The sequence below is a fragment of the Palaemon carinicauda genome, chromosome 14, assembly GCF_036898095.1.
Source record: "Palaemon carinicauda isolate YSFRI2023 chromosome 14, ASM3689809v2, whole genome shotgun sequence".
In the NCBI taxonomy this organism is placed as follows: domain Eukaryota; kingdom Metazoa; phylum Arthropoda; class Malacostraca; order Decapoda; family Palaemonidae; genus Palaemon; species Palaemon carinicauda.
In genome coordinates, this window is record NC_090738.1 from 3,955,146 (window position 1) to 3,969,364 (window position 14,219).

The 14,219-nt window shown below is 40.3% G+C and overlaps 1 protein-coding gene across 1 annotated transcript in view; it reads right to left on the reverse strand.

Annotated features, from left to right (window-relative positions):
• Window positions 1-14,219, reverse strand: part of LOC137653847 (uncharacterized) — an 829,144-nt gene that overhangs the window by 359,075 nt on the left and 455,850 nt on the right. The window contains exons 31-34 of the mRNA XM_068387498.1: window positions 2,242-2,468; window positions 1,675-1,809; window positions 1,186-1,337; window positions 214-388 (exon numbers count right to left, since the gene is read on the reverse strand). Of these exons, the coding sequence (XP_068243599.1) occupies window positions 214-388; window positions 1,186-1,337; window positions 1,675-1,809; window positions 2,242-2,468 (689 nt within the window). The remainder of the gene's footprint in view (window positions 1-213; window positions 389-1,185; window positions 1,338-1,674; window positions 1,810-2,241; window positions 2,469-14,219) is intronic.

The following is a 14,219-nucleotide window of genomic DNA, read 5'->3' on the forward strand; positions in this document are numbered from 1 at the left end:
AAAAAAGGGATTTGTTGGTATATCGTATCCAGCAGTAAAGACTAAACATTCATGAAAAAATATCATAAAAAAATAGATTAATATGAAGGCAAATTAACAAGTAACTATGAAAACTATTAACATAAAAACTATTATGCCTACAACTGAGCCTTCTAGGATTCAAAATTTTAAAAAAAATGTACTTTGCAACTGAATACAAATTACAACTTTCACCTGTGACAGATCTAGCACTTCGAAAATCATGACCATATCAGGAGGGATGGGCACAGTCTCCCCAGAGGGAAGGCAAAGCTTTCTAGAATCATCCAGGGCTGTGTTGAAGCTCTCAACCCATGAAGCATCAGTGGGACCATCAAATACCAACCAACTCCGGCGATGATGTGCTTCCCTGCCAATAAAATTCCATGACTCAGAGGTGATGTCAGTATCTCATGACCTTCCACATGACTAAGTATTTTTTTAGTTGATAGGAAAGGTGGTTGAAAGATGAGTGAGGACAGATAACTAACTAACCATGGTAGGGAATAGTTTGTAAAGTTAAGATTTAGTAAGAGTTATGTAAAGTGTGGTTTAACCACAGTTTTATTTCAATAAAGGTGAATTTTTCTAATGGTCTTAAGTTAATTCAATGCAGTAATTGCTTACTTTTCTTTTACTTTTTATTTTCTAGCAGTATATTTTATGCTGAGGGTAACCTTGTGGAATCTACAAAATGGGAGGGTTGGATACACTTGAGGCAAAGTGAGGCTTGTATTTTTCGTATACTGATTGATGTTGTGTTTCTTGGATAGATCTCATATCTCCATATTGAAGAATTGGTGTGAATATGTATGTACTATTTTTTCAGTTATTTTTCTAATGTATATTTTAGGAATGGTGCATATTTATTTGTTTATTACTGTGTTTATCCTAATTTGGTTGTTATTGTTTTCCAGCCATTCTCAGGGTATGCATGTGTGTGTGGATATCTATCTGAATAGTTAGTATTCATATTTAGTGGACCGCGTACACTAGTAATGGAAAACAATGTACCCTTTCCTATAAAAATAAAAGGGTTCTCAAAACCATGCAAAGCCTCATTGCTTTCTCTATTCCTAATTGAAAATCATTAAAGGCCGAAGAAATCCTCCTTCATCTTTAACATTATAAAAGAAATCAAAATCAGTTGTAGAATATTATCATTACCTGATAAACTGGGAAACTATACCATCTGACCATTCCCTGGTTCCAGGATGAAGACAACCAATTAACTGCGCTTGATTCATAGTCTTCGGGTTGAGGATTTCCAGTCTAATTGGTCGATCACTCTCCATCTGGCTCAAGGCATTTGCCAGAATCTATTAATGAGATGAGACTATTGTCATGTGAGAAATGGGTTATTGGTCTGCTTGCACTACAAACATAAAATAAATCTAGTCTCCAGAATAAGGAATAATTTCTAATGAAGTATCCTAATTAGGAAAAAGGATTAAAAACTATATATATCTCTCTCTCTCTCTCTCTCTCTCTCTCTCTCTCTCTCTCTCTCTCTCTCTCTCTCTCTCTCTCTCTCTCTCAACAATGTTAAAACTCTGAACATCAAACAATCTTACACAAAATTTTTATCCATTTTTATCATAACGAGTATTGATTTGTTTACTCATAGTCATAATTCTTCATAAATGAAAAGCTCACCCTTATAATGGTTGATTTTGCGGAACAAGGAGGTCCTACTACCATGGCTCCATGACGTTCTCTTAGCGTCTCGTAGAGCTGTAATGTCTTTGCCATCATGTCTTTGGTAATCTTCAGACCCTCCTTTGCACATATCTGTATGACAAATTTCCCTTACAGTTTTATTTGTGCTATTTTGGTATCGCTGTGGTCGTACTTGTCAAATTTCATGGGTGATACTGGAATCATTTTTTTATTTTTCTATCTTTTGATTGACATAAGAATTGAAAAGATAGGATTCGACTAACTCTTTTCTATAAATAACCAAAAGTTGGACAATAACAAGTTAAATTTCTGATTCAGAAATGTAATTTCATTTCTGTTTTCATGCTGTTAGTTTATTTGAAATATTTCAAATTTACAGCATAACATTTCCTTAATCTATCACCTGTTATAATACCTATACAGTTTATTGAAATGGAAAGCATCTATTATGATATAATTAATGAAAAATATAATAAATGGGTAAAGTCAAAATGGAAATTCAAGTCTTATCAAATACTGATACAGCAATTTGGTTCTTCAGACCTTTTCAATGTACTGCGATAGTGTGGCATTTGGGGGTCTTGGAGTGGACGGCAATTCAAGAAAATAGTCTCCCAAGATATCTTCAAATCGCTTAGTATCTTCAGCAACGAGTTTTGGTTGGTTGACTTCCCTAAGCGCACGCAACACCACTTCAGTCTCAGACCACTCGATCTGCGTTATCCTAAGTCGAGCCGTTGCCATCAGCACAGTCTTCACTGCACGCATACCTAAAAGATAATTACAGTACTGTCATATATTGATTCTTTATTATTATTTTATTATCAAATATAATAGAGTTGTATTCCTTATTTAGTTAGCATAATGTTTTGCATCATAAATGATTGAATCTTCTCCCGTAGATTCCAATATTTTTGTACCCTTGCGTCATCTATACTTTTATAACGTTTTATGCTTTTCCTTGTTTCGTATTCTGCCGACCCAAGGCTCACCAATGGCCATTTGCTTTTGTGAATTATTTTCTACTTAATAAACGGACTTTGAGCAAAGCAAAAATCTATTTTTGGGTGATATGGCCATGTCGTCCTGATGGAAGGTTCTTTTAGGCAGCTTTCTAAGGGATATTTGGCTACAGTGCTACTCCTAGAGAATTAACCACATGTTCCCAGAATTCTAACTCCTGGCACGAGTATCCTTAATATAACTTTTAAGGATATCGCATAGTATCAGGGGACGTATTTCTTTATACGACACATGGCAATCTTCACCCCGAATAGATTTTACGCTTTGAGGGGGAAGAGTGGCGAAAATGAAGGGGAGCCGTTATCAAGGTTACCCGGTGTATCCCCTCCCAGTACTACTGCGGCGTATTATTCCTTGTTGCATTTAAGCATGGATAGCCGGAGATAGAGTAGTTTCGGGTGGGGTCTTTCGTTACATAGTTGTATACTCCTTTTTGAAAGAATGGAGGGTCCATCAGGACGACATGGCCATATCACCCAAAAATAGATTTTTCGCTTTGCTCAAAATCCGTTTTTTGGGCTCAGCCATGTCGTCCTGATGGAAGTTTACCAGAGAATTACTTGAAAGTACTATATCTGTGGGTTTGTATAAGTGCCTTTATTTTGACTGAGTTCCTTATATGGTCTCCCAGATCTTACATATATGACATTACCGTTATTTGTCATATCCACTAAGTTTGGAACTAACTTAGGGCTTCCTGCCCCTGCAGGGAAATTGTCGATATTGACTATAAGGCGTCAAAGTTTGTATTCTGTAGGAACAATGTGGAACATGTAAAGATTACCCGGTTGTTCTTTCAGAGGTTTTGCTCTCAAGCATATTATTTTAGGAAAATAAAAGGCTCTGGATCGTTTATTCGTATTCATGAAGGGCGAATAAGACACAGATACATTTATAAGTCTTTTATATTTTATAGACAAAATATAAAAATACAATAAGCAAAATGTATCAAAAAAGAATCTTTGTAACATATCTACATCTCTGGGTATATATATTTTTAACCTGTAAGGGAAGAAATATATATATGTTAGTTCATTCGTAAATGCCACTCACTATTGTGAAATACTTGACTGATTTCACTTAGATGTTGGATATGTTTCAACACTGTGTACAAATTTTCACACGGCACTAGTGTTATTGGTTAGATTCTACACCTATATAGAACAGTCAAAAAATCACCATAGTGATTTTCATTAAAAGGTATTACACCGAAGATGCTAATACCTGTTCACCCAATATACTGTTAAGTCCCAAAACAGTCTACTATTCATCGCAGCACTAGACGACAGGTTTTATAACACTGCCTGCCGCCACCACAAAGTGTTTTATTTCATGCACTTGCTTCGCGTAATGTTCTATCGAAAACTCTAGGTGATTTCCATATGTTGAAAGAAGTTCAACGACGAAGCAACTTTTCTAGAACCTGACCTGCGGGTGTACTGTCAGGGTCCACTCAGCGAATAAAATAGGTGGGTTTTGTCCTTAGTTGTTTTAGGGATAAGTTTGATCCTGAGGTTTCGCCTAGGAAGAGCTGTCCCTCCTTGAAGTCTGAAGTTCTTCAAAGAGAGACCTTAAGACACTCTACTGGACATAGAGAGACATCTTCCTTGAGAGGGCAGATTCTCCAAGGACCCCACCTTTTGGTGGGCAGCTCGTTTTTGGCGAGAAAGGTAGGATCGGGGAAAAGATTCAGTTCTCCCTCTTCTGTGAACTGAATATGGCCTTCGTTTCTAGATAGGGCCACTATTTCACTAACTCTAGCCCCTGAGGCTATAGCGAACAAGAATATCACTTTCTGTGTTAGATTCTTTAGGGTACAATCTTCGTTGTTCAAATTCAATGCATAGTGCAAGACTTTGTCCAAGGACCATGATATGGGCTTTGGAGCGATAGCTGGTGTGAGTCTAGCGCATGCTTTCGGAATCTTATTGAAGATTTTGTTTGACAGATCCACCTGGAAGGCATAAAGAGGTCTAGTCAAAGCTGACTTACACATAGTTATTGTGGTGGAAGCCAGGCCTTGTTTATGAAGGTAGATGAAGAAGGAAAGGCAGAAGTCTATTGAGATTTCTGCCGGTCTCTTTGTTTTCACAAAGGAAATCCACTTCTTCCAAGACGATTCGTATTGTCTTCTGGTTGACTTTGACTTGTATTCTACTATAAAGTTGATGTTGTCTTTTGAGATCCCAAACCTTTACTTGGATGCTAAGGCGAGAAAATCATGAGATGTAGGTTTTGGGTTCTCAATGATGAAGCGTAGACAGTCGACTTCTGAAACAGCTGGGATAGGACTGGATTCGGTAGAGGAAACAGCTTCAGTTTGAGTTCTATAACTAGAGGGGACCAATTGCTCCTTGGCCATTTGGGAGCCACTACTGCTGCTATTCCCCTGAAGGATCTCATCTTGTTGAGGACCTTCAGCAGGAGATTTGTTGGTGGGAACAGATAGATATGATTCCATCTGTTCCAATCGAGGGACAGGGCGTCCGTCACTTCTGCCCGAGAGTCCTCGTAAGGGGCCACATATCAAGGAAGTTTCTTGTTGTCGCTCGTTACGAAGAGGTCGATCTGCAGTTCCGGGACTTTTTCCAAAATGAAGGAGAATGAGTCTGCGTCCAGGGACCATTCTGTCTCTATCGGCTTTTGCCTGGATAGAGCATCCGCCGTCACATTGCGGAACCCTTGCAGATGAACTGCTGATAAGTGCCATCTTTTCTTCCTTGCCAAGCGAAAGATGGCTAACATCACGTGATTGATGTAAGGTGATCTCGAGCCTTGTCGGTTCAGACATTTTACTATTACTTCGCTGTCCAAGACCAGCCTGATGTGGGCTGATCTGTGAGGGGATAGTTTCTTCAACATTAGGAAGACTGCCATGACTTCCAGAATGTTGATGTGAAAAGACTTGAACTGGTGCGGCCAGTTCCCTTGCACTTTCCTTTGATGGGAATGGCCTCCCCATCCTTCCGGTGAGGCATCTGTGTGGATGATCACTGAAGGTTGAGGTGGTTGTAGGGGAATTGTCCTTGTCAGGCTCTTGACCTTTGACCACGGCCTTAGAAGCGATCTCAGTAGGGTCGGTGTCAATCTCTGTTGATCTCTTTGAGCGTTTGATGCGTATCTTCTCCAGACTCCTGACACATCTTTTAGTTATGCTTTTAGCACTGGTTTTGTCACTGCTGCAAACTGGAGAGAGCCCGGTACTCTTTCCTGTTGGCGTCTTGAAATCTTGTTGAGTTTCAGTAGTCTCCTGACAGATCCCGCAATCTCTCTCCTCTTCTTCGGTGGAATGAAGAGGCAGTGTGACTGCAAGTTCCAATGGATTCCTAACCATTGAAACTCCTAAGCTGGAGAGAGGCGAGACTTCTTGTAGTTGATCTTGAAGCCCAGATGATCAAGGAACTGAATCACCTTTGTGGCTGCTTGCAGACAAGCTGTCTTGGATGCTGCCCACACCAGCCAGTGGTCCAGGTATGCCACTACCTGAATACCTTCTAAGCGTAGCTGTTGGACGACTGTGTCCGCGAGTTTTGTGAATATCCTTGGGGCTATGTTTAGTCCGAAGGGCATGGCTGTGAAGACATAATTTGTCTTCTGTAGCCGGAACCCTAGGTAGGAGGAGAGGCGGCTGACTGGTAGGTGCCAATAAGCATCTGCCAGGTCTATTGAGACCGTGTACGCCCCTTTTGGTAACAGGGTCCTTATGTGTTGTAGGGTTAGCATCCGGAACTTGTTGTTCTCAATGAGCTTGTTTAGTGGAGACAAGTCTAGAATGACTCTAAGTTTGTCCGAATCCTTCTTGGGAACACAAAACAGCCTTCCCTGGAAATTGATGGACTTCGTTTTCCTTATTACCTTTTTGCTCAAGAGCTCTAAGGTATATTTTTCCATTAAGGGGGTGGAGTGTTGGAAGAATTGAGGAAAGGGGGGTGGACTTTTGTTCCATTTCCACCCAAGTCCATTCTTGATTAGGCTGTGGGCCCCGGGATCGAAGGTCCAACGATCCCGAAAGTGGAAGAGTCTTCCTCCTACCAAAAGCATCTCAATGCTGAGATGTTTCAGAGGGTTTGTTACCCTGACCACGTCCTCCTCTACCCCTTGAGGGGTTTCTTGAGGAGCCTCTTATAGAGTCTCTGCCTCTAGGGCGAAAGGTAGTGGTGTGCCTCTCGAAGCCTGGATTAAAAACCAGTGACTGAGCTACCAGCTGCTGGGGCACCCTTTGGAAGGTGGTTTGTGGCTGGGTAAACATTTGGGGCACTGTGGTCATGGTGACAGTTAGATGTTGTGCAGATCTGTGAGACACATGTGGCTTCTTTGTCTTCCTGTTCTTGGGTTGGGGACCAGCGTCAGAGGATGATTTCCTCTTGGAAGACATGCCCCACTTCGGAAGAAGGTTCCTATTCTCCATGGCGGCTTTAGCAATGACCTCCTGGACCACTTCTTTTAGGAAGAGGTCCTTGCCCCAGATGTATGAAGTGATCAACTTCCTGGGCTCGTGTTTGACCGTTGCATTGGCAAACACATGCTCTCTATAGGCCCTCCTGGCCTTTACGAAAGCATACATGTCCTTAACAAAGGTAGCCATGTCAGTCTTGGTTAGGACCATGTACATATCTGGAGTATATGAAAGGCCTGCACACATCTCCATACAGTTCTGGAGAGACAAAGAGGCAGCTAGTCTCTCTTTTGTCTCTTGTTCCCTTCTCAGAAGATGTTCCGACAACTTTGGAAGGTTCTCGTTGAACTGTTGTCCTGCTATCTCTGGATCCAGTTTCACGACTGAGAAGGTTAGATGAACCTCGTTCCATTCCTTCTCGCAGGTAGAAAGAGCTAGAGACAATGGTCTACACTCCTCTAGCGTAGGGCATGGTTTGCCTGAGTCAACTGCTTTCAGCACGGAGTTGAGAGCATTGGCCGAAAAGGGGGAAGCTCTGGAGGAAGGAGCAAGGAAGGTAAGATGCCTCTTGCTCAAAGCTGAAACCTTCGAGTTGGTATAGCCGGCTTTCTTTAGGGTACTTTTCAAGAGAGCGTGCGCCTTGTCATGTTCAAAGATCATGACCTCCTTAGGTTCTGTCTCCTCACGAGATGCTGGTTCATCCCGCAATCTCACGTAACATTCTAGGTAAGCCGAAATGTTAGGCCAGAATTGGAGATCTTCGAGGGGTTTGGCCCCCATCTTCTCGGAGATGTACAGTTTCCCATTCATCATGGGCATATACTACGCATGCCTCCAGGGGTTGGTTTCAGAGCATTGAGGTAGGTCAGAGACTTTGATAGGCTTGTGAGAGCCTCTGACATCGCCCAAGCATTTCGCTTCTCTAACTTCCCTCCTGCTCTCTTGTTGTTCCTTGTGGAATGATTCCATCATTTGTTGAAGCTGTTCTAGGAGCACCTTGCCCTTGGTTAACAGCGGATCCAAATGAGGAGTTGGGGCCGAAGAAGTTGAAGAAACAGGTTGATGTGCCGTCACGGAAAACTGAGGGTCTTCCATTATCGTTGATACGGATCCTTCTTCCTCCGTGGGTGGTTGGGCCACCTCTTCTTCAGGATTTTCTTGCAGAAGATCTTCTTCGGTGTCTGTGGACACCTCCGACATCTGTTCCTGATGGATGTCCATACCTTCAAGTGCCTTATTGATGTCAGCCTCTATCATCAGCTGGATCAAGGGAGGCTTGACCTGTTCCTGAGGCACAACCGCGCCAGATTGGGCCTTAGGGAACAGAACGCATCTCATAACTTCGTTGGGCAGGTAAGGTCCCGGAGAGTTCTTTTGGAACCCTCTTACCCATTTCCGAAGCGTTTCCCTCGCTGTATCCCTTAACTCCGTCGTCTCAGGATCACCGAATCCTTCGGTCATCAAGGCCGAGCAGATGGTGCAACCCTTCGGATCCCAATACCTCAGGGTTTCAGTTGCGATGAAGCAAGGGGCATGAGATCTGCACATCCTGTAAGGAAAGAAAGAGTAAAATGAGTAAGGCATAATTTATCTCACTGATAAATTTTCACATGTATAAAATAGTACACATTACTATTATTATCATAGCTTAGGATAGTAAGCTAGAAAGGAAATAGGAAAGACACATATCTGTGTTTTCCCTCCAGGCAATTGCTGTGACCTCCTACAATATTGATGTTTTTAATTTCCTTATTAGGGAAAATACAGAATGGAATAACTCTCGTACGTAGAGGCGGGGTCAGTGGATACTACCACTAACTCCACCACTTGTAGAATATTGATACTGAAGGGTAATCATTGGTGTTCCGATGATCTAGGATACATCAGAATGTTGAAGGAATACAATCACCTCAATATTTTTTAATCGGTCTCAACAATGGACTGTGAAAGGATACACAGAGTATGTTGGAAATTTCATACTACTGTATTATTAAATACTATAGTTTTCTAACTGCTGTATTGTTATACTGCAGGAATACTGGCTACTGTATTGTCTTATACTGTAGTTTTGCCAGTATGCTACCGGTTTAGGCTAGTACCTAGCGGCACTAGCCGACAGAGAGAGAGAAAGAATGGAGGGAAGGGCTACCGTATTATTATAGTTTAGTACAATAGTTAGGGTTGTAGGGACTACTGTCTCTACTGCCTTTTTTCCAGAATGAGGATTCAAATGGAAAGGGAGGAATGCATTGATTCTAGCTTCCATCCAGCCACAATTTCTCTTGCCGGCTGTACTTTCCCGGAGCTTTGATTCCGTTAGGGAGATGGTCGAAGCGGCAACCTAACCGCCTTTGTAGGAGCCCGGCCGGTAACTCAGTCAGCCCGACAAGTGGGGTGATTGTAGAATACCGGCCACAGGCCGTCACTAAAGGACAGAAGGGGAAGGGAAAGGGTCTCATATTTTACAGAGAAAGGTGGCGGCAGATATACCTCCTACTTTCGGCTGTAAATCAAGGAAACAGTTTCCTATACCGGCACCGTCTTGGGCGGCAGAGGAATAACGATTCCTTAGCCAGAGACATTGCCGGATATAAGACATGTCCTCTAGTCCACAAAGGAAAAGGGTGGCGGCAGTTATGCTACCCACCTTCGGTTGTGGGCTAGGGAAGCCAAACTTCCTATGTCGACAACGGTGTAACCGGCACGGGGTTGACTATTCCCACACTGGTAGCGCTGTCGGCATCAAGGCAGAATACCCTGAGTTACTGTCGTATTCCAAAGCTGGGCTACTCACCGGCAAAGAAGATCGACAGAAAACACTATCCCCGTCAAGCTGGAGTACACTACTTAATGACGATGACGGATGATAGGGTTGTCGCCTGGGCGTAGAATGGAAGTGGACAAAAGAGTGTCAGGAATCTTTTGAAAGAATCAAGCAGGAAATAACATCACCTACATTTCTCTAAAAGAGAAGAGTATCGAATTATGCTAGTAATTCTAGGAGACATCTATATCTCCGACCGAATCAATAAAACGATAATCGAGGATAAATAGGGGATAACGTAACTAAAGTATACTAAAACGCATTAGGCTAGCCTAACTCGAGTCGGGATCTCGGCTACGCTAGTACCACCCAGGCCCTATCATATACGATAGAAACGTTTATTCGGAAGAGGAAATATTACATGTGTAAATCTTATCTTAACTAGTATAATTTTGCCTAACTAGCTAGAATTTCTATATAGCTAAATATCGGGAACGTCGTACTACTAATTAGATAAAGCATTTATGCCGTACGACAGCGGTTCTAAAATGGCCGCCTCCAGTGATGGCAGTGCTCCGCTTAACACACCTAAATTATGTTAATTTAACTGCGATAAGGGAGCCAAAAATTATACACAGGAGAGATTAAATACTCAACTTTCCAGAGGATGAAGATGCTGGAGATTGCATGGTAATATTCCTTCAAAACAAAGTGCCTAACACTAATGTTCATAAATATCAGAATCAGGCTTATACACAGAAACAACAGGAAAAACCCAAGTGTTATAGGTGTGGTAAAACTGATCATCTCGCATACGAAGCAAAGAAATGCCCTGCTACTGGACAGACATGCCAGAATTGCAGAAAGATGGGTCATTTTGCAACTGCTTGTAGATTCCCTAAACAGTACGCAAAGAAAATAAATGCTACAGATGATACTATTGGTCAAGAGAATAATGCAGAAAATGTTCATGATAATCAGGTTAGTTCAGAAACTGATTTTGCGTTTCGCATAAATTCAGTCAACAAAGGTGCAAAGAAACATATCATGGTAGAAGTAATCATAAATGGTAAACCAATTTTGATGCAAGTTGACACAGCAGCCGATGTATCAATTATGTCTGAAAAAACGGCTAAAAGCATTCTTAATTTGTTATTAGAAGGTACAAATAGAGTTTTGAAAGGTTATAATGGTTTTGATATTCAGGTGATAGGTGCTTCGAACGTAGAAGTACAGTACAAAGAACAGAAATTAGAGAGAATGCCATTAACAGTAGTAAAAGGTAATGGACAAACTTTGCTAGGTTTAGATTGGCTACAGTATTTGAAGTTAGATTGGCCTAGTATTTTGAAGGTTACAGGTAGACAAGATGAAAACAAAAATGAAATATCTATGGATAATATCATATCAGAGTTTCAAGACGTATTTGAAGATAAAATAGGTACAGTAAAGAACGCAAAGGCAATTTTAGTTTTGAAACCTGACAGTTCTCCTAGATTTTTTGCTCCCAGACCAGTACCGTATGCATTGAAAAGTGCAGTTGAAACAGAAATCAGGAGATTAGAAAATGAAGGTTCCTGGGAAAAGGTTACATATTCAGATTGGGCTACACCATTAGTTCCTATTGTGAAGGAAAGTGGACAGATTAGGTTATGTGGAGATTACAAAGTAACGTTAAATCCACAACTGCAAGTAGCTCAACATCCCTTACCAAATCCGAAAGACATGTTTGCAACTATGTCAGAATGCAGTGTTTTTTCTAAATTAGATTTAAGACAAGCATTTCAACAGCTTCCCATGGATGAAACTTCACAAGAATTATGTACAGTAAATACATCCTTAGGTTTGTTTAGACCAAAGAGATTACCTTATGGAGTTGCAAGTAGTCCAGCTATATGGCAACAAACTATGGATAAGATTTTTTCAGGAATGCAAGGAGTATTCATTTTTATAGATGATATTTTAATTGCTGGTAAAGACACAAGAGAACATAGAGAAAGATTGCGAACAGTTCTGAAGAAGTTGAAGGAACATAATATTAGAGTAAATAAGAACAAATGTATTTTAGAAGTTGATTCAGTGGAATACTTAGGTTTTGTAATAAATGGCAAGGGTATTCACAAAACTAAAGAGAAGATTAAAGCTGTACAATCATCAAAAGTGCCAGAAAATGTTAAGGAATTACAATCATTTCTAGGTTTAGTAACATTTTATGGGAATTTCATTCAGAATTTGTCTACAATTGCACATCCATTGTATAATCTGTTGAATAAGGGGGTAGAATGGAAGTGGACAAAAGAGTGTCAGGAATCTTTTGAAAGAATCAAGCAGGAAATAACATCACCTACATTCTTAGTACATTATCAAATGGATTTACCAGTTAAATTAGTATGTGATGCATCAAACATAGGTTTAGGTGCAGTATTATCTCATGTAATGCCAGATGGAACAGAAAAACCAACTGCATTCACTTCTAGAGTATTGAACAAGGCAGAAAGGAATTACTCTCAAATAGAAAAGGAAGGTTTAGCATTAGTTTATGGAGTTAAAAAATTCCATATGTATCTTTATGGTAGGAAAAAGTTCACACTTGTTACAGATCATAAACCTTTATTAGCAATATTGGGTCCAAAAGCAAGTTTACCTACATTGGTAGCTGCAAGACTACAACGTTGGGCAGTTACGTTAGCAGCGTACCACTATGATATAGAATACCGTCCAACATCTAACATGGGTAATGCAGATGCTTTATCCAGATTACCCGTAGACAAAGCTCCAGAGGAGTATGATGACAGTGTTCTGTTAATTTCTGTATATGATGTACCAATAACTGCAAAAGATGTAGCACACAGTACCAAGCGAGACCCAGTACTTAGTAAGGTTTTGGAGAGTTTAATGACAGGTAGGGACTTATGTGTAAAAGAGGAAAATTGTAAACCGTATAAGGATATATGGTATGAACTGAGTGTAACACAAGGAATAGTGATGAGAGGTTCCAGGGTAGTTATTCCTAATTCACTGAGAAATAAGGTTTTGTCTGAAATACATGCTGATCACCAAGGTATTGTAAGATCAAAGTCAATTGTGAGAACTTTTGTATGGTGGCCAGGTGTAGATAAAGATGTGGAATCTTATATAAAGAATTGTATGAATTGTGTTATGCAACAGAACAATCCTCAATTTGCTAGAATGCACCCGTGGGAGTTACCCAGGTATCCATGGCAAAGAGTGCATATAGATTTTGCAGGTCATTTTTTAAATTACTTGTTTTTGATAGTAGTAGATGCTTACAGTAAGTGGCCAGAAATTATCACAATGAAGACAACAACGTCTTACGCCACAATAAAAGAGTTAATGCAAATTTTTTCAACGCACGGTATTCCAGAAAGAATTGTTACAGATAATGGTCCACAATTTACCTCACAAGAGTTTAAAGAATTTTGTAATGTCAATGGTATAAAGCATACATTTTCGGCTACATATCATTTCTCAAATTTTAATGCATATTGATGGCGTTATTGTTTTTCTAGATGACATTTTTTGGGGGGAAGAGACACATAAAGAACATGATGAGAGACTAAACAGTTTTGAAGGAGCTTCAGAAGCATAATGTTGCCATTAATAAAAGTAAAACTGTTTTAAATACCAGTAATTTAGAATACTTAGGCTATGTCATTTCGGGAGATGGAATTAGGCCATCACCAAAGATATAGCTGCCATTCCGGAAGCCCCTTCTCCAAAGTCTGTTTCGGAAGTGAAATCATTTTTGGGAATGGTTACTTATTATTCAAGATTTTTTCCTAATTTTTCTAGTATACTATCTCCTCTATATGATCTTTTGAAGAAAAAGGCAAAATTTAAATGGTCTGAGAGTGAGGCTAATGCATTCATTACGGCCAAAGCTCAGTTATTCAGGTCCAATTTTCTTGCTAATTTTGACAGGGATAATCCTATAGTAGTAGAAGTGGATGCGTCTTCAGTGGGTGTGGGATGTGTTCTGATGCAGAAATTCAGTGGTATTGAAAAACCAGTCTATTTTGCAAGTAAGAAATTGTCAGCTGCTGAGTTGAAATACTCGCAATTGTAGTACAAGGAAGCTCCAGCTTTGGTTTATGCTATATCCAAGTTTAAATATTTTTTGTTGGGTCGGAAATTCGTAATCAGAATTAACCACAAACCTTTACTTGGTTTATTTGGCAGAACCAAGTTGGTACCTGTGAATGCTAATGCTAGGATACAGCGTTGGGCCTTGCTGCTTTCTTTATTTGATTATGATTTATGTTTTAAAGATGGCAAAGACAATGTTGTCACAGATGCTTTGAGTCGGTCACCCCTTTC